Raw genomic sequence first — 20,869 nt, forward strand, 5'->3', positions numbered from 1 at the left:
CTTCTGACACTTAGAACCCATGTTCGGAAAGAGTTCCATATAACCCCAGCATTAATTATGCATTCCATTTCATAAAGACTAAGTATAAAGGTTTCCTTGCAACACTCTATGCATAATTAATGTATGGGGTTCTATGGAACTCTTGCCCCCATGTTCAATTTCCTCTTCTTTTCCCTTGTACGGCGGCCCTGCTTTGGCAAAGGAACTGTTCTAGCTTTTTAACATTGAGTCAGAAACTTTCATTTAGAATTCAAAGGACTGAAATACAATAAATACGGCTGTCTGCATTTTTCATATCATTTATGGGCCATACCAGTTTTCTTAACTCCCAGCAAGCTGTTAAACCATGCTGTTTTAGATCTCTTATTCAGGAACCAGAGTCATTAGTAATAAACTGAAGGGGGAGGGGGTGGAGGATTATGGGCGATCATTTGGTTTGTAGGGAGAACAGAGAGGGAACTAGTCGTCGCCGACTGAGTATAAAGGGAGAGAACTATAGAAAAATGACTGCCAGCCAATTATTTGTCAATGATGGAGGGGTGGGGGGGGGGGGGGGGTCATAAGAATGTTACAAAGCATTACCAGGGATCAGATAAATGTAATTATGACAGTCAAGATTCTCTGACCCCCTCCTCCCCCTCAGGCGATAAATAATGGCCGGTCCCTGATTTCATTCCTTTGAAATCTGCTCTGAGATTTTTGTGAAACTTTACTTTTTGTTTGTTTATCTTATAGGAGCGAAAATTTTGAAATAAAAAAGGGTAAAGTTTTTAAAATAAAGAAAGGGGTGAAATTTTGAAATAAAAAAGGGAGAGGGGGGGTCCTGGGGCTCTTTTAGGAACTGTAGTACTCATATAATTCCTATAATATCATAACAATTAAATTTACGAGTATTGGCTAAATTTGCGTTTACGAAAATTGTTCCTTTTCCTTCGCCGAGAATTGGAGTTTAAATTTATTTCAGGGGAAGAATGACATTGCTCAATTCCGAGAAAGAGAAAAAAGGCAATAGTTTACCGTGCTGAAAAAACCACAATTGTTGATGTGCGTGTGCTATTTATGTGAAGGATATTCCATGCAATATTATGGCATTTGTTTCAAACAGTTTTTCTCGAAGAAAGAGACTCCCACAGAGGTACAAGGTAGATGAACGAAAGGAAAAAAAAACAGTTGATTTTGTACCGTTATGCTCCATTTTTGACCAAACCCTCCCTTTCCTATAGCTATCCTGACTCATCTACAGGAACATCTTGGAAATTACTACTTCTCGAAGAGGAAATGGATTTGAGTCATACCCAAAGAACATTGGAATAATTTTCAAAGGTCTTTTAGCCCAAATCGAGGATCTAGTGATAAAAACCCGTATATTTCTACACTTCCCTCCGATCCCCCATAATCCCCCCATATCCCCTTTCCCTCTTCCCCTCCTGATCTCCCCTCCCCGAACGAGTCTGCATCGTTCTTTCCTTCAATGTTATATTTACGCTGTTGTAATTTCCCTCGTGTTTATCGCCCACCAGACGATCAAGAAAGAAGAGAGACATCGTATGTTATAGGCTATGAACAAGCTTATAAAATCAAGTTAATAGAGAAAGATGCTTTAACGCAGGTTAGTTTATGATTTTATGGCGTGTCCAGGTTATTGTGCAGCTTAAACATCTTGCGGGAATTATCTTGTGTGAGTGGCCTTTTTACTTCTCGTTTCCTTCTTTGTTTTGTGTGCTGGTTTTTTTTCTCGTGATTTGTTTGTTTATTTGTTTGTTTGTTTCTTCTTTATTTTAAATAAGGGGTTTTTATTTTCAAGGAAATCATTATCTTAAATCGATTTTCTGCTGAATCAGTCGAACATAAACGAGAAACAAAACGCCATATGAGTAAATTAAAATTTCAAACTTACCAAAAAATGCAGAGGCATAGTTAGTAGAGGAGACTGGTTAGGAAACGCGGCAAACTTCAGTCGGATAGGTTATTGTTCGATTTTATCGAGGTCACGTTACAATGACCCTGCACACATAAATCCAAAATGGCCCCGCGGGCTTGTTTCGACAGTCACGTAGCGTTTAAGTTTTTGGATTTTCTCCGTGATCGAGCGACATCTTACCTTCAAAATATAGCTAAAAATATTAATCAAGTCAGTGGACATAATGGCAGGTGAAAATTTTTCAGTATTTGGCTGTGGAACGTGTAGGAGAAGTAAAGGAATTGGAATCTGGAAGCTACCGGCGCCGCGAAACGCAGAATACAAGAATTGGCGAGAAGACTGGCTGAAAATAAATAAGTTACTCTATGTTAGATACTTTAACCATATAGCCTTTATACTCATTTTGTCTATAAAATAATCATTAATGAGTAATATTTAATATATTGCAGGTTGTAGCTACGAAATTAATCTTTTGTAATAAATTACTTATTGACAAATTGTGGCAGGCTCTTAATTCTAACTATATCTGCCTTTCTTGTTCTTTGCTGGCTCTACAAATTTCCTTTCGTAGTGTTTTTGTCTTCATTTGTTTACATTGAATTTTGTGTTTCTGTATAACATCTTTAGCCAGTGAAAAACACCGTACAGTAACATATAAATGAATGATGCTGTCCAAAACATCTTTTGCAATGCTGTTATCTACCACTGTCTGAGTCCAACAACATTGTGTTATATGCTTAGACCAATTGAACATCACAAGCTGATTTGGATTCTATCTTAACATGGTCAATCTTCTGCAGGAGACTTCCTGAGGTCAGAATCCTAAATTATGTTCTATTCTCTTAAAAATTGTTTGAGCTTGTTTAGAAATAACCCAAAGTCCACCTCGGTTTAAAGATGAAATTAGTTTTTGACTCCCTGCAACATGCAAATTTTCTGCTTTGCCAGCTTTCAGTATTGAAGCTGTTTGTTCAGTATGTGCTGTGGGATTATATACATTGTTCACCTTGCTATAAAGCTTGTGCAGTACATATCCTCCAATATATTGTAACCCTGCCATTTCTCTATTACACAGTTTAGTAGGGATATTGAGATTTGGTGATTCATCTTTCTGTTTGCTGTGAGCTATCAAACAATCAGCCACTTTGGTACTAAACAATGTTGCCGCATTACTTGACAACCCCACAAAAATCTTTGTTGAATTGAGGCCTATTCTTGAATAGTACTTCGAGTAGAATTGTTCTGCATTTCCAGTTTTAACGAAACGCATATACATGGATTCTACTTCTGAGAAGTTCATATTTTCTTCATCCCAGGCAATCGTATATCTTCGTAGCTCTTCTTTTGCGCTTTGAGGGTAGATTTTCTTTCAATTTTTTTATCTCGTGCTTTCACTGATAACGCTTCGAAGTCTTCAGCAGTGAATTTGGCTTCTTGAGTCGGTTGATTTCCCCGCGCTTGTTCCTCCTTATGCTTTATTGTCTTGTCTTTTTAATCCAGCCTTAGTCTTGCATTTCTTTTGGCACAACTCGCAAACAATTCCCTCTTCGTATTGAACCTAAAAATCGAACGACTTTCAGTAAAAAAAATATGTCGTTCTACTACGACCGATGCCATTGCTAAGGGCATCAATAACTACAAAGTTTTTGGGCGAAAATAACGTTTTAAAGGCTTCTAAAAGACGTACAGAGTCAGCTGCTTCGACAAAGTGCTCTTGTAATTCTTCCTCGTTTTCCAAAGTTTCCAATATGGCATCAAAATCGTCGCCGAAGAAAAATAAGTCGTTCATGTCCTCCATGTTGTTTTGGTTCTGTGCAGGGTCATTGGTCACGTGACGTTCAAGCGAAGCTCAGAGGACAGACAATAGGCCGGCCCTCTGAAGTTTGCCGCGTTTCCTAACCAGTCCCCTCTACTAACTATGGCAGAGGGGAGCAGCTCAGTCAAAGTAAATCAATCAACAAGGGATATTTAGAATATGTCAAAACTCGAGTAATGAGATACGGCACTTGACCGGCATCCAAAGTTGCTCGTTTGATTGAGGAACCGGTCATTATTTATCCTTTGGCTAGGTGGGTCGGTGAATTTTGGTTGTGTCACCATGTAAACTACCTAATTCCCCTCCCCCCCTGGGGATCCGTTGTATTCAGATGATCCCCCATAATTGGCAATCAATTCTCTATAGTCCCCCTTTAATCTCTCTTAGTGACAACTGTTTGCCATGGCAACCAGAAGAGTAGTCCTTACACTCCCTCTTTTCGATCTAATTCCCCTCCCCCCCTGGGGATCCGTTGTATTCAGATGATCCCCCATAATTGGCCATCAATTCTCTATAGTCCCCCTTTAATCTCTCTTAGTGACAACTGTTTGCCATGGCAACCAGAAGAGTAGTCCTTACACTCCCTCTTTTCGATCTAATTCCCCTCCCCCCCTGGGGATCCGTTGTATTCAGATGATCCCCCATAATTGGCAATCAATTCTCTATAGTCCCCCTTTAATCTCTGTTAGTGACAACTGTTTGCCATGGCAACCAGAAGAGTAGTCCTTACACTCCCTCTTTTCGATCTAATTCCCCTCCCCCCCTGGGGATCCGTTGTATTCAGATGATCCCCCATAATTGGCAATCAATTCTCTATAGTCCCCCTTTAATCTCTGTTAGTGACAACTGTTTGCCATGGCAACAAGAAGAGTAGTCCTTACACTCCCTCTTTTCGATCTAATCAGTCCATCAGTTGATTGGCCTTTTTGTAGACTGTGTCATACGTTTGGTGACTAGTACTAGTTTAACATTTTCAGTGAGAGAAACATTTGATACATATCTCCGAAATTTTGAGGAAATATGGAACAGAAATGAAGAAATTAGTTGAGTTTAAAACTGTGGGCTGTTTATAAGAGTTTTTCTAGATTTTGCTCATTGTGGTACAGATATAACTTTAAAGGAACAGAAACCTTTTAGTAATGATAAAATTGCAGCTATTATTTTACTTAAAGAATGTTAGAAAAGATCTAATAAATTTTACATCCCCATTCCACAATGGGAAAGTTGTTTTAGGGCGTGTAGTTCTAACTTAAAATTAATACTAAATACATTATAAAATGCAAAATATATTATTTCAGTGAAAACGGGTTTGGCAGGATAAATTTAGCAAAGACTTTCACATTTACTAAATCAACCTTCAAACACCATACTAGTATATTACACAAACCACTTTTTACAAAACGTTGTTTAGGCATGCATTCTATGGTTACTTTTGTTGTTCTTTTTCTTTTTTATTAACAGAGTCTGTAAAAAAACAAAAAAAGGTTTATTTTTTTTGTTAAGAGAGCTAATGCCCATAAAATTTTTCTTTCAACTCACCATGTGGAATCTGAGAAGCTCATTGTATCTGATTTATCATCACGGGTTTATTACGAATCAACTTAACGGCCTGCTCCCAGTTGGCTTGTTAGCTCAATTGGTAGAGCGCTACACTACTATCGCAGAGGTCAGTGGTTCCAATCCCGTACAGGCCTGATTTTTTTCAGATCTGATTTTCGCTATTGCATAAATAGCGCTCTCTACTGCGAGGATCGTGCATCATACGTATCAATTGATTCGCGAGAATTTTGAAATCCTTGGCGTGTTTCTTTATCCATTTCGTCGTGACGTACGTTAAAAATTTATTTATACTTGCAAGCCGATCATTTCGTCGTCTCGCGATGATTAAGACTCTTACGAATGAAAACCGCAAAGTTTCGTCTTGACAAAGTTTTCCAGAACTTCAAAACTTGAAACTTTAAGATGGGTTATAAGTAGGCCAAACAGCTTGAAATTACGGGGTCATCCTTGGCGTAAAAGCCTGACGAGGTCTTCTTTGTTTCATGAGGTATTGTTTTGCTGTACGCTATTGTTTATAATGTTTTTTGTCTTTGTTTTACGTCACTCGTGAGCTTCACAGGTTTTTACACCGAGGATGAGCCAGACTTCCGTATAAACCCATACTTCATTATACAAAATAAAAGCAGAGGCCAAACCACAGATCACCTTTGGGACTACCGTCTCTGTTTTTGATAGTTATGAGGTTATATGGAAATCTTTCCCACACCAATTTAGTACTTCGTGCAGTTTTCGTCGATGGCAAGGTATTCGTTTGAACATGGCCTTTTGAAATTTAATGTAACAAGTTCTCCTTCACAAAATAGCTCAGGAAGTCTTACTTCTCAATATTGACTTCTTGAAACTTAAAAAATTAGAACAGACAAGAAAAATACTTCTTGAAAATTATATTACTTCTTGTGAAAATATTTTGCTGCTTAACTGTTGTTGTATGAGATTACATGAGAAACCACCAGTGACTGCTAAAGACAGCACTTCCCTAACATACGCGTAATTTTGGCGTTATTAATCAACAGGGTTGGGGTGTAGGTCAATACATTGCCTTGAGATGTTCCGCGACATTTACACATTTACAAAGACCTATTTTGACTAACTGGATGCTATTTCGTACCTTGGTGCAATTCTTTGCTTGCATTGTTTTCCTTCACCATTCATTCCTATGCTTTACTGTGATATTTATGTTAGATATTTATGTTAGATTTTTAGATTTTAGAATTTATATTGTTAATTGATTAATAATCACTGATTAGACTAGTGTCCACAATTAGCTTGTGCTTGTACAGCTAAATACATTTGACACTTAAATAAAGTTTTTATTATTATTATTATTATTATTATTATGCAGTATACACGTTTGGATGCTAGTGAGCTGAGCAAGATAGGGCGAAAATTCGTAGCCTATCTGCCTGACAGGAGTGTTAACTATAATAGTATCTCATGCTACTTAAATATAAATGATCAATATAAAACAATTAAAGTGTCGATTGGCCCAATACTAAAATGTTTTTTTTCAAATGTTCATGATGTACTGTTCAGCTCTTAAAATATCCTTAACTTAAAATGTTCATAAAATACTATTCATAAAAGCCAAATCATAATGTCCTTAAAGTTCTTACGATGTAACCAGTTTAAATGTTCTTGCAATGTTTAGAGTGCTATTTCATACATCTTACTGCATTCTCAGCAATATTTCTTTGTATCTTGTAGCAATGATGCCCTTCATTTCAGTTTCCAGAGCTTTAGACCATCCTCCAAGTACATCTATAATGACGTTTACTTGTGAGATCTTGTATCCTGGGTGTTGTTTTGTCAGCTCAAGTCTAAGTGCTCCATACTTCTTAGTCTTTTCTTTTTCTTTTTTGTCTCTTTGGTTGATTCAAGGGCAGCTCATTTCCACCAGAAGTACCTTCTTGTTTTTGTGGTGGATGAAACGTGCATCCACACGATTAGATCGTACATATGTACGATCAGCCTATACTGGTACATCCCAGTATGCCTCAGCATCATGTGATTTATAAAGAGGTTTGGGCTTCACATCTGAGAACCATGGCGGAGTACTATCAGCGAGCTCTAGGTCTTTGAGCATCTCAAAGAAGAACACTTTCAAAACAAAATTGTGCCTTTCTAAGTACTTGGACTGAGCTAATGATGGACATCCAGCAAGTACATGTGTCATGCTCTCAGGACCTTCGCCACACTTTCTACATTTGACATCGTTCTTGTCCGTTCTTCCAGTCTTCTAGGCCATGTAGACCTATGTTGGTGTGAGCTGTTCGTACAGTTCCATGATGCCTGCGATACAGTGGGTAGGAGCACATTGCCATTTACTGAGCCATGCAAAACAATTTTCATGGCTCAGTTGATCATCTTGCCATCTTGCTTTTAAAGACTTCCTTGCCACTGTTGATCTTCGACTTTTTTGACAAGTTTCTCATTTACCACTTTCTTTATATGCTTCTTGATGTGCAGATCTTGGGTAGCTATCTCTGGTTCTTCTGTTGGGCTACATGATGGTTCAGTGGCATTCAAGTTCAGAGCTGTATCCAGTTCTTCTGCAAACCTCTTCGCGTCAGTGATGAGAGGAGAATCCCTGACTATAGCACATTCTTCAAACCGTTGCACAGATTTCATCTTGGGGTCTGGACTTTCATAGAGTTTAACTGCTGTTGTGATCTTGATCAGCCTATACTAATAATAATAATAATAATAATAATAATAATAATAATAATAATAATCGACTTTAGAGGGTATATACATAACAGCTTGCGCTGATAAACCAGTGGCCCTCAAAACTAAAGTTAGTAAGTAATGCATTCTAAGCCATAGAGATTAAAAATAGAACTAACTAGTCGAACAATGTAACTATTCAAAGACTATAAATACAATAAAACTAGATTATAATACAGCTTCAAAAGAATCAATACTCTTGCTCAATACTCTTGCTCAATGGCTCGTAGTCCTCGTCCTCCTTTCTCCCTATTATTATTATTGTTATGTCGCAGAGAAATCAACTGAATGCTACATTCTAATCAGGCAGCACAGGGCGAAAACCGTAACCTGTGAGCCATGGAGTAAAAAATAAATGTACATTAACGAATCCTAAAAAGCTTGTCCGTTGTGTCTACAGTCCTCCTTCTAACAGAGAGTCAAACTGCCACCTTGAAAGTCCGGGCAATATTCAGCGTGCCCGAGAGCACTGCCCTCTGCATCTTTCGCAGTACGTCTGTGCTTCTGCCTACCACCAGCTCGCGCATCATGACATCCAGCTCCCGTGACCACCCCTCGAGGGCATCCATAATGATGTTATATTGCTTCACCTCGTAGCCTGGGAACGGCTGCCTTAGTTCCCAGCGAGGGGGTCCGTACCTCAGTGTCTTCTCTTCATCCTTTCCTGTCCGATTGTTAACCCACGGGCAGCTCATTTCCAGCGTCACAACTCTCTTGCACATATGATTTACAATGCGTGCATCCACCCTATTATTATTATTATTATTATTATTATTATTATTATTATTATTATTATTATTATTACCTGAAAGGGCAAAGAGAAAATATCATTTCCCATTTTTTTAAAGCGGTTCAGTTAGGTTATTTATAAATCCTCGAAAAAAAAAAAGAAAAGAACAATACTGAAGTTGTCACCCTAACGCCATGCAAAGGTTTTCGTAAATATCATTAACGCCTATCCATAGAGGAGTCCTCCCCAAGACTCAACTCCTTTCAATTCACCGCCAAGAGGAAAATTTCCCTCTCCACCAAACATTTACTTGCCTCCGGCTTGCCAATATAATACATTGATAAGTTTACCCTTTAAAAGTGTTCCAGGGAAGATCTATTACGGTTAATGTAGCATTCTTTCATCTTAACAAGCGTACGTGCTATGATAAAACAACAAACTACAAGTTATAAACTCCTTCCCAGCCTCACCCTGTGTCCGTCGAGAAAATGATTTGGCCAGCTATCATGATCAGTCCTTGGCGAGTCTTCAATAAAAAAACAATTCTTAGGTGCTCCAGGCGATCTTTGACTGTTAGAAATTACTAATTTACGAGTGTTTAACGTCTTTCAATGAAGTGAAGCAATTCAGACCACGAGGAACACCAAGATGTAAATGAATTGAGGGATTCACAAGTGTTAATTCCCTCCTCGCGACTTAAAACTTGAGAACGAGGTCAGAATAAATTCACGCAGCAAGGTTCTAGAAGTTGACACTGAATTAGTTTTTATAGTTTAAAGTCTTACCAACTACTTACCAGATTTTCATAACGTATATTATAACTTTTACCTTTAGAAGAAATTCACTGCCTATTTTTTCATGTATCAGAAACTTCAAATCGAAGGAGAAAAAAAAAAAGAAAGCTCTTGTAGAGAATCTAGGGTTCAAACATACTTTCTCAATTTTCTCTCATAATTTTTTGCAGCATGCAGTGGAAGTGGTCATGCTCAGCACAAAAATCAGAAAACATAAAATCAATACACAGGAAAGTGTGAACAACGTTCTGAGACGTTTGCTATCCTAACGACGAAGTTCTCATGGGGTGTGACAGAAGGATGCCTTCATGACGGCGCGGAAATCTTCGCATTTTTGTGTCTTACAGAAGTGTCCTTCGAGAGAGACTTGGCAGTAAAGTCGAATTCTTTAGCGGGCTTATAAACTTACAAAAGTTTGAAGTTTGTGGTTAAAAATTTATTTCATTAAATAATGTCATTGTCCTTATGACCTCCTCTCAACAAAGACTTCTCTGAACGCTAAACAATTACCTTTATCTACCATATTTACAACTGAGCAGGTTTTACCGTACTTCGATACAAAAATAATAAATTATTCTCTTTTTCATTATGCCAGATTCATCTTTCTCTGAGTCTTTCCGTCACAAGTCTTCTGTCAGCTCTTGAAAGGTCACTGGCGATAGAAAGCTACAGTAGATCAAGAAAGAATGTTGTTAAAATGATGGCGAAACTGAGGTGGCTGAGCGTAATTCTACAGCCTTAGCTTAGTGGCTGACTGTATTATTTGTATTTGTATTTGTACTTGTATTAACGATATTTAGACAGGCCAGCCCAATTCAGCTTGAAACTGGTTTAAATGGAGGCCTGTACATCTCACCCATCCCACTCCAGGGGAGGACATCCATCACACTGTAATCTCATGTGTGGGGAATTAACGTCTCCTACCCCAAACCTGCAGGAGACGGGACCTCCATTTATTCGTCCCTATCCGAGAAGACTAAAATATCTAACCATTTCTTGAAGTTACTGAAAGGTAGCAAATTCTTCTCAATTATTTTAATAGCCTGCAGTGCAGGCGGATTTTGGCGGGGCGAGTGGATATTCCCATCGGCTGTTCAGGCCGCCGTCTTGAATTAGAGAAACAGTGGAGAGTTGGGACGAGGTAAAAAGTTTACTACGCTAGTGGGAGGGAGAGAGAAAAATTGGGAAAGGGGGAGGGGAAGGGTTTTCTTTCCCCGTCCCCCCACCCACTCCGACATTCTCGCATTCTCGTCCCAATTCTCCCAGTCTGCAGCAAATCCAACATGGCGGCTTAACACTCAAAACCTAGCGATTAAATACAGCAATGACTCCGACCTGTAGTTGGATGTTAAAAATAGTAAGATTTAATAAGTTACATCTTAACTCCTTGCTTGTGAGTATTGTTTAACCGTGTGTCTCGAAGCGGAACAGTGAAATATCAATGCGAGTAAAAACACTGATGTGTCAAACACGAAATGGTTACTCACCTAACGAAGAGAAGGCAGAGCCTTCATTGTTCAGCGAGGTCGTTCCGCGATATGCCGGCGATGACTACCTCATCTGCCGACCAATTTCGCGGAACAAATTCATTTAGTTGGTTCAGGCTCAGTTCAGGAGGACGAAGATCAGAGACTGGAGCCATTCCTGTATTTCACCGCTGACAGGAATGGCTCCGACTCATGTGTTTGTTTTTTTTTTTTTTGGTTTGTTTTGGCTAAATAATTTATAAACTGAGATAAATTTAAAAGTGTTTTTTATTAGGTTCTTCTTAAGTTGAACATTACAGTGCTTGCAAATGAAGCCCTCTAAAATTAATACAGGGCTACGTAGTGTCAAAATTAAAATACATGTTTCGAAAATCACGCAGTGTTACATGACGCTGCCACCGATATTTTCAATTTACAGTATGCTCGGCTGGAGGAGTTTTTTTTTTTTCGTTTTGGCTAAATTATTTATACACTAAGATAAAATCTGAACGAGTGCTCTTCCCATGTTGAACGTTAAGTAATTTATACGCTGAGATAAAAAACTGAAAGAGCGCTCTTCCTATTTTAACCTCCACGCTGATTGTAATTGAAGCCCTCTTTTATTAATACAGGGCCATGTACTTTCTGTAATAATGTCGATCTATCATATGACCAGTACGACCACCTGGGCGCTTTTATCGAAACAATTCTAAGAAAATCCCCGTGTGAGGGCCTGAGTGACGCGAAAGTAGAAAGAAAGAAAAAGACAGTGTGACAATAAATTCTTATTGATTGAGTAAGTTCGGCCGTACTGGAAAATAAATGGCTCTCAGTCGTGACGCAAGGAGCTCGCTGCGCTCGGTTGGTATTTTACTGTCCGGCCCTCCCACTCAGTTAATAAATGCATACTCTTTTCTTGCAGCAACTGCATGTCACATTTGCAACCTTACGCGGTACCTTTCTAGTGTTGCGTGACCTCAGTTTTTTTACAGGCACGACTTCAACTTTCTGGATGCTTATAACATTGCGTTATTCTCGAAACGTGACATGCAGATGCAGCATTAATTTAAAACTTAGACACTACATGGTCCTGTAATAATTTAAGGAGGCTTCATTTACAAGCATTGTAATGTTCAACTTAAGAATAACCTAATAAAAGATACTTTCAATTTTATCTCAGTTTGTAAATTATTTTACCAGAACAAAAAACAAATTAATAAACGCATGAGTCGAGCCATTCCTGTCAGCGGTGAGATACAGGAATGGCTCCAATCTGTTCGTCCTCCTGAACTCAGCCTGAACCGACCAAATGAGTTAGTCAGCGAAACTAGTAAGCGGATGAGTTAGTCATCGCCAGAATATCGCTGAACGACCTCGCTGAACGAGAAAGGCTCTGCCTTCCCTTCGCTGTGTAAGTAACCATTTCTTGTTTGACACATCGGTGTTTTCACTCGCAATGATATTTCATTCTTCCGCTTCGAGACACACGGTTAAACAATACTCAAAAGCAAGGAGTCAAGATGTAACTAATTAAATTTTACTATTTTCATCATCCAATTGCAGGTCGGAGCCATTCCTGTATTTAGTCGCTTGTCACTCGAAAGATGAAAACCACCAAAACTTAAGACCTCGAGTGTTGGACCAGCCGGGACTCGAACCCTCGACCTCCCGCATAACAGTCCAGCGCACTATCCGTTGGGCTAACATAGCCGTAAGTATAATTTGGATTTATCACCTGAGTTGATAATGGAAGCTGGCCACCATAAAACAGATCTCGAAGCTGACGTTTCGAGCGTGAAAAAAATCGATTTAAGCGCGCCGCACGGAACTCTGGGAATGAGGTGCCCGAGAAATGTAGGATCTGACGTTTGAGTGGCATGGGCACGAATTAGTCTGAAACTTTTATTCTGATGGCACGTTGAAGAAGTTTTCGTGGCATCGTGGAAGTTACGGATTGTTTAAGCATTTCGCGGGAAAATTAATTCTATCTCGGTCGGTCAGTCCCACGTTTGACCGCCATATTATTTTGTATTTGTTGTAATTTTCGTTTTCGACCTCCCTGTTAAATATCATTTAAATCCTTGAATGTTTTTGGGTGAAAAGTGGTGTAACGAGGTTAGTTTGCCCTTTCCTCGGGGCATTGTGCTGCTGCGTTGAATGAGGAATACGTTTCCACATATTTTTTGGGCACATCTAAAAAGTGGATTTTTTAGTGGTTTTTCGTATCTGGCGTAGCAAAGGTTCTTTTCGTAGAACCCTTAGCTTCACTGAACACAAGTTGAGATTGTGTCAGGATGTGTATATTGCAAGACTGACCGACTCATTCTAAATAACCTTTCCACATTGAATGTCTCACGTGAGTGTATTAAGAATATAGTACTTTTCCGATGCGCCTCACCAAACTTATCAACTTACCCTCTCAAATGTCACATGGTCAGGAGGTAAATAACACTCCAAATGGTGGTAATGCTTCTGCCTGTACTGACGATATCCATGATCGGTGAACGAAACAACCCACCTTAGAGACCTGTGATTAAAACACATAGGGCCAGTTATTTACACGAGGTCCAACCCAAACCGCGGTCTTACGCAAGCAGTGGGCCATAAGTATTCTCTGTAAGAGGATGTTTTCATTAAATAAATGTCCTTCCACTGTTAGCTTTCGGCTTTTGGGCGCGAAAGGACCTCAATAGGGTAAACTGATAGCCGTTAAATGGCCTAAAACGTCAGCTGTCTGGCGTACAAATTGACAAGTTTTAATCGTTAGGGGAAAGAAAAGTTAACCGTAAAAACAATTGCTGGTGTCAGCCGTAAATTTGCGAAAATTTTAACCATAAGCCATAAAAGCCGCCATTGAGACCCTCGTGTAATGGACCAGGCGGGTGGGGGAGGGGAAGGGGGGGGGGCTGGTACGTATTCTTAGGAACAACAAATTACCTGTTTGGAATGAGGCTGCCGCAAGTTCTGCATTGTGCTCGACCACTACGCGCATGCTCGACACCGTAAGAATAATCAAAGTAGTCAGACTCCTTGAACAAAGAAGTGAAAAACAATTAAATCATACATATTCTGATTTTCAAAATAAAAATATGATCGTGTAGTCTGATGGTCATGCAAATGACTATTGTTGGTAGCGGAAGTCAGCATCAAAGCCATTCAACGCTCACTACGACTTACGCTCAGATCGTGGAAACGTCAGTCATTACCAACTACAACAGTCTTTATCTGGACTTCACCCCCCGGGATAATCAGACCACACGATCAAACAATTTCCTGGCAAAATGCGCGTAACTAATCATATTTTCACTTCAGAAAACGCACAGTACCCTAAATCATTAACTATGCAGCAAGTTATGTTTTCAGTGTGACAAAAGAAAGAACTTAGCGTACAAAAAGACTTTCTGTCTCTTCTAAACAGCAGGCAGCCTACGTAACAATTCTAGTAACGTTTAGCTCTGAATACCCTTGCTGAGATATTTCGGCCCTTTCCCTAGATCCAGTCACAGTCCCTCTTGGTCTAACGACTTGTACAGACTGGGGCTGAGAGGAGATATGAAGGATGGACTTTGACAGTTGTGTAAGATTACCAAATAGTCCAAATACAGGATGACAAAAACAACTTGAATCAACAGTACCTCTTCTGAATAATTCTCATTGTCACTACCTCCTTGATCAGATTCACTATCACTAAATTGAAAAAAGAATCAAAGCAAATTTTAAATGAAGTTATTTATGATTTATCTTACGTTTAGACAAAAAGTTGCCTTTACGAAAAAAACACAACTGAACCAGCCCTGACCTGGTTGATGAAGCAGGCACAACTTTCTTTGGAGTTTTCTTTTTTGCTTCTTTGCTCATCTCCTATAAAGGAAAGTGAAATAACATGAAAAAGTACTACTGGTTAATTTTTTCCTTTGATTTTCTTGCCAAGATCTTTGAAGATCTTTTATTTTCTTGCTAATATCTCCAAGGATCTTTCACTTTCTTGCCAAAATCTTTAAGAATCTTCTGTTTTCTTGTAAAGATCTTCAAGGATCTTTTATTTTCATGCCAACATCTTTAAAGGATCTTTGAAATTCTTGACAAGACTTCTTGGAGATCTTTGAAGATTCATAGAAGAACCTCAAAGATCTTGACAAGAAAATGAAAGATCCTTGAAGATCTTGGCAAGAAAATGCAAGATCCTCGAAGACCTTGGCAAGAAATTGCCAGATCTTTGAAAATTTTGGCAAGAAAATGCAAGATCCTTGCGGATCTTTAAACAAGCATTGTGAAGATCCTCAAAGAATTCTCAGGGATATTCATGAAGAAACACAAGAGAACCTCAAAGGTCCTCATGAAGATCTTTACTGATCCTTAAATATCCTCCAAAGATTTTCACCAGGGACCCACCATTGCTCTATTCCACTAAGGTGAATAATTGTTTACAAGTGTATTTGCTTTACTTTTGTTTGAAAGAGAAGAAAAATGCTACAAGAAAGACATGTTTCATTACACCAGAATTTGTCAGAGATCAAATACAAAACTTAACCTGGACAGCAAAAGTTGAAGATTTTTGTTTCAAATAACATACTGCTTACCTGAATTTTTAGATGCCTCTCTCCCAGTTCCTCTGGAGAAAGAACTTCTTCTGCTCCTTTGTTTATAGTATTGTCTAGCACCTGGAGGGTCAAACAGAAAGCTCAACAATTACCCATTTTCATAACAACTAAACTCTTGTTTCTGGTCAGCAAAGTAGTGGAAAGGTCACAGAAATAGAAAAAAAAACTGTTTGTATACATGTGAATAAGATTTAAGTGCAGCTCAGCATATTGAACTCACATAGAATCCCTAAGACCATGCACAAACAGAGTAGTCTTGACAGATGAGCATAAAGATCAGAAACAGTAGTTTAAAAACTGCACCCCTATTCCGGGATGTCACACTTTGTCAAAACATTAAGGCTGACCGTGAGAATGTCTAATAGGATACGAGTACAATTCCCTTAGACTTTCACTTAATGAGAATGTCTTATAGGATACAAGTACAATTCACTTAGACTTTCACTAGTTGGGCAAGCAAAACTGTTGAGAGAAAAAAAGGCCTGACTGACTTATGACAGACTACAAGGTTCTCCTTCCAAATTGTCATGTATTACCTGACAAAAAAATAAAAAGAGAGAGAAGTTGGTGTTCCATCAAAAATAACCTTAGGGGTCTAATCTACACCTCTTTAACTGTTACCTCACCTTCACTGGTACAGCAGACTTGAGTTGAGCCTTTGCTCTACAGTTTGGACAGTCTTTTGAATGACTAACATTAGAAACAGGAAAAATAACTTCAACAATTTATGGTCCCTAAACAAAATTCTAAAATGTGATTGGTTAGCACCTCAATTAAAGCACTGAACTGGGCAGTTCACACATCATGCCTTTGCAACTGAAGAGAACACAAAAACTGTGCCTTGGTTCTTTTCCTCACAGAAAACAAGTAAACAATTCAGTTTTTATGAATGACTCTTAACCCTAACATCAGTGCATATTCTCCATAGATACTGTTCTCAATACATTACCTAAGGTGCTGATAAGGAGAATTTGTTCAACATTGAAGAGCTTATATCTTTTGTTTGTGATCATTTTCCTAATTCTCCTGACATTTATGTGTGATACAGGGATGATATTGTATGGAGAAAATAGATGTTAGTCACTCTTGGGGATAAAGGGTTGAGATGAATTTTGAACTGAAACCAAAAATGTTCTTTAACATGTCTTACCAAAGCCAGTCCCTGATACAACCAAAACAGAATGTGTATGAGCAAGGCAAAGTGTGTGCCAATACCATGAGTTCACGACAGATACAGCAAAGTAACTCCTCATTTAAAGCTTTCAGGCACTTCTTTGATCTGCTGTCATCTACCACTTAAAAGGGAAATTTAACATGAGCCCTGTTAATGCCATAAACAATTCTCCCTGTGTGTTATTTTAGAGGAATACTTGGCAATTTGGATGGAGAATATAGCATTCTATCAGAACTGAGGGGAGAATTTAACATGAGCCCTGGCTTAAACAACTACTAATATATATATCTTATAATCAAGCGCGAGGGCCATACTGGGAGAATATCGGCCCGAGGTCTTGACAGTACCGACCGAGCACAGTGAGGTCCGTACAAAAAAGACAGAGGGCCGATATTCTTCCAGTACGGTCCCAAGCAAGCTTGGTTAATAAGAGATTTATTATACAACTGAAGTTCAGAGGGACACAAGTGCAGTATCATTCCGGACCATTCAGGACAGTGCCCAGTCCAATACTGAGAGAATATTGACCGGCAACTAGAGCATTTTGATTGGCCGTATTTAGTTATTGGCCCTCTGACTGCCCGAGTCGTGTAATAAAATGCCATAACCATTTCTCCCTGTGTTCAATTTGAGAAACACTGAGGTATCAATTTTAATGGAGAATATAGCTTTCTATCAGAACTGAGAGGAGAATGACTGAGTACTGAAGAGTTAACAGGGAAGTGTGATGAAATGCTGGAGGATAACTTTGCACTGGACTAGCATCCCATCCAGGGGGGAGTAGTGATACTCCTAGTTGCGTCATGCTAAGGAAACCACGATAATCTCCCACTGGGTGGGCCACTTGGCTCCAGTACAGACTTAATCTACCTTTTTTTACCATAAATGACACTAAGGGCTTTTTTCCACATATTCCTTCATTATACAGAATGCCTTCTGAGGAGAGTTGCATCATACATCATGAAGTTGTGTTTAATTCACCTCTTGGAGTGCAATGTACCTTTGTCCATTTTAACTTCTTCCTGTGGATCAGCCTTTTGATCACCTTCCAAAACCTGAAAAATATAGCAATGATCATGATAGTCACCAAAAACACTGTGCAGTATAAACAGATACCTTAAAGAATAAATAATTTTAATTAATAAATGTACAATTTATCTCTTTTAAAGGAGAAGAATGCTCCTCAAACCACATATCTCTACCATAAAGGTTTCAAATGTGCTTCCAAAAAAAAGCAAAAACAGCTGTTTCCCTCACTGTTAACATTGATTGCCAAAAGATGACAAAAACAGTATCCAGACTTAACTGAACAACACATTACTGTCCTGAACAACACTTAACTGGCATCTATGATCATAGCATTTAAACAACACTGAGAGAAAATTTTCAGAAGGCTAGATTAGTCTTCCTATTTCAATACCGCGACAGGTAGCATCATAATTTCAAATGTCTTAAATTTCAATATTGAGATAGTAACATGTACTTTTCTGGAGTATAAAACTGAACTTCCTCCTTATGATTTGTAATTTATTAAATATCTGCTATAAATTAAAAATTAAGATTTTACAGTATCATTATTTTGTATTTAAAAATGATGCCTTTTAATTATAAAAAGTCAAGAATTGACCTGCTTGCCTTCTATGCTGCCTTTTGCCTTCTTTACATGAGAAGAACTGAAAATTATTAAAACACAACTCAACCTTTTACTTGTTTCACACCTATGTATACATAACAACTGTAAGTAGTGCAGTCAATTATGCGATTCAAGGAAATTCCATCTCGTCACTCATGAATTCTGCCTTCAATTGCACTTGAAACCCAATGTAACTGAGAAACACGTAATAGTTAAGAGTGTTTACGTAACTTCCGTTGTCACGCAAGGAACATTAGCTACTCAGATCAAATTGGCCTTTTCCATAACCACATCCGATCAGAACGAAAGGAGCAAAGGATAAAAGACTTAAAGAATAAGAGTTAAGATTGGAGAAAGAGGTATAATTTGTAGATTATTGTGCATGCTTGTCGATTAAGTTACATTTGGGTTTGATATTATTGCCGGTATCACTAGTGATTTGAAATATTTAGTAATTTTCTAGTATTGTGATACGCCCCCTGTTTCATATTATTAACTGTAGTAATATCCCTTTCTTTATAATTATCTTTTCAGTTTTTAGCTGAATCAAGCACGTAATTAAAGAAAAGTTGATAGATAGAAAGACTGGCTTGGTTCCTAGTAATATTCTTATCCAACCCTATTGTGTTCAGAGCACCAATGGAGTGTAAGACTATGTTAGAAGACCTCCGTCCATTACACCCAATATGGCGTCGGCTTTTTTTAGTGCAATTTAATGTAGAATTCCCTAGAAAAGTAATAAATTAATTTCCTATAAAATTGCTTGAAATTCTTGAAAATTCAACAGGTGGAAGAATACTCCTCAGGTTTGGAACTTTATTTCACCTGTCATGCTCAACATAAAAGAGAAAACACAGTATAGCTGCTACTTTCTTTAAGAAGATGCTCCATTGCAATTCAGTTCCTTTCCCCTCCCCCCTCAGTAGTTCATCAAGTTCCCCTGACAGCTTTGTCTGTTAGCCATTCACACTCTTGGGTGGGGAGAGGAACTGTGAGAGCACAATGTGTCATGTCCTCAAACACAACAAAATTGCCTCTCTGTGGGCAACTTGTAAACAGGTACCCTTCTTATAGTACATGAATTCTTCTCCCCTTATTTCCATATGACTTCTTATAAGAATTCATTATTCTAGCATATTTCTAGGCTCTAAAAGCAGACAGCCCCCCCTTTAAAATTTTTCACCTCTCTTTCTAGTTCGCACTCCTTCCCTTGGGTCCAGTAGCCCTGCTAACACTTTTCAAAGTACCCCTACCTCTCTGTTATGTATCCATACCTCTGTAGTTCACTTGGTGATACAGGCTTTTTCCGTTTGCTTCGCCTTCGCACACTCCTAGCGCTAGTTCCTTCTCCAAAGGAGCCCACTTCTTCAGAATTATTTTGGCAGACCTCACTAAAAACATAAACAAGTTCCGAATCGTAAGCTGACAAACTCTGTCCTTCTTTCGTTTTAGCTCCTGCACCTCCGAAGACAACTACATCACCATCGCAAAGGACAGCAGAACCACGCTTTGTTTTGTTTACTAGCAGCCCGTTCAGTCCTTGACAATTAATCCTGAACCTTCCATCGTTGAAATGAATTTCAGCGTGAACACGACTAATCATTAAAGGACACATGGCACTGTCCATAACAACATCCGAGTTTTCACGACTGCGTCCGAGACGAGTGACAGTCGGTTTTAGCAAAATTTTTTTCGGTTGCAGAGATGGATCATAGGATTTCCCTTCGACTTTCTGCAAACAAAGCATTTTTCTACACTGATTTCAGCGTGCAAAAGCCTCTAATAACAGTTCAAGATTCTAGCAGTGTTCTTGGAGAACTGCAAGGGGCGATTTTGATAAACACACAACTACGACACGAATGTCGGAAATCAATCGGGCAAGATCGGACAAGCTCGGATAAAAATTCTCGCAGGTAAAATCAGGAACGAGAATAGGAAATGGGGAATGAGGAATGGAAATGAAAGTGATGTTTTGCCTTTGCGCGGACCTCACTCGCACTCACATTCCTCGCCGGATCGAAACACGAGAGCCACGCCGATCAGCATACTAAGTTTTGAGCTGGTAATGAAATTTAGATGCTTCGGAATCCAGAAAGTCTCCCTCGCAGCCGTTTCTTTGGATGTCACGCAACGCTCCCCCAAAAGAACGGTTGCTGACATCCGAACTACATTCCTTTCTCATTGTCCTTGCGGTTTGTTCGCGGTCTATTGAACAGACCAATCACATACCAGAAAATCTGAATGACGGAAGGTTTCACGCGAAAATGTGGATGTGGCAGATGATCTAGCTATCATGTCGGGAGAAACACTGAAGAAATTTGTCAATGAGAGCTCAAAATGTTTCACATGTTCATCGTTGTGCCCTGGTAAAGAAAGAGTATATATTTTTGGAAAAACTTCTCACAATTTCGTTGAAATTATAGAATCTACGCTTAACATAGACGTCAACT

At 38.8% G+C, this 20,869-nt stretch overlaps 1 protein-coding gene across 1 annotated transcript; it reads right to left on the reverse strand.

The window, feature by feature from the left end:
- Positions 1-9,959: 9,959 nt before the first annotated feature.
- LOC148730110 (uncharacterized) lies at positions 9,960-20,249 on the reverse strand. The gene is made up of 11 exons (XM_088761757.1): positions 19,673-20,249; positions 17,787-17,902; positions 16,763-16,907; positions 16,239-16,302; positions 16,115-16,148; positions 15,592-15,692; positions 14,811-14,872; positions 14,647-14,698; positions 13,949-14,040; positions 13,427-13,538; positions 9,960-10,211 (listed from the first exon to the last, which is right to left on the reverse strand). The coding sequence occupies exons 1-11, from the start codon at positions 20,164-20,166 to the stop codon at positions 10,143-10,145; spliced, it is 1,341 nt and encodes a 446-aa protein (XP_088617883.1). The 5' UTR covers positions 20,167-20,249; the 3' UTR covers positions 9,960-10,142.
- Between the last annotated feature and the right edge of the window lie 620 nt (positions 20,250-20,869).

This window comes from Stylophora pistillata, chromosome 5 (genome assembly GCF_964205215.1).
Source record: "Stylophora pistillata chromosome 5, jaStyPist1.2, whole genome shotgun sequence".
NCBI classification, from domain to species: Eukaryota; Metazoa; Cnidaria; class Anthozoa; order Scleractinia; family Pocilloporidae; genus Stylophora; species Stylophora pistillata.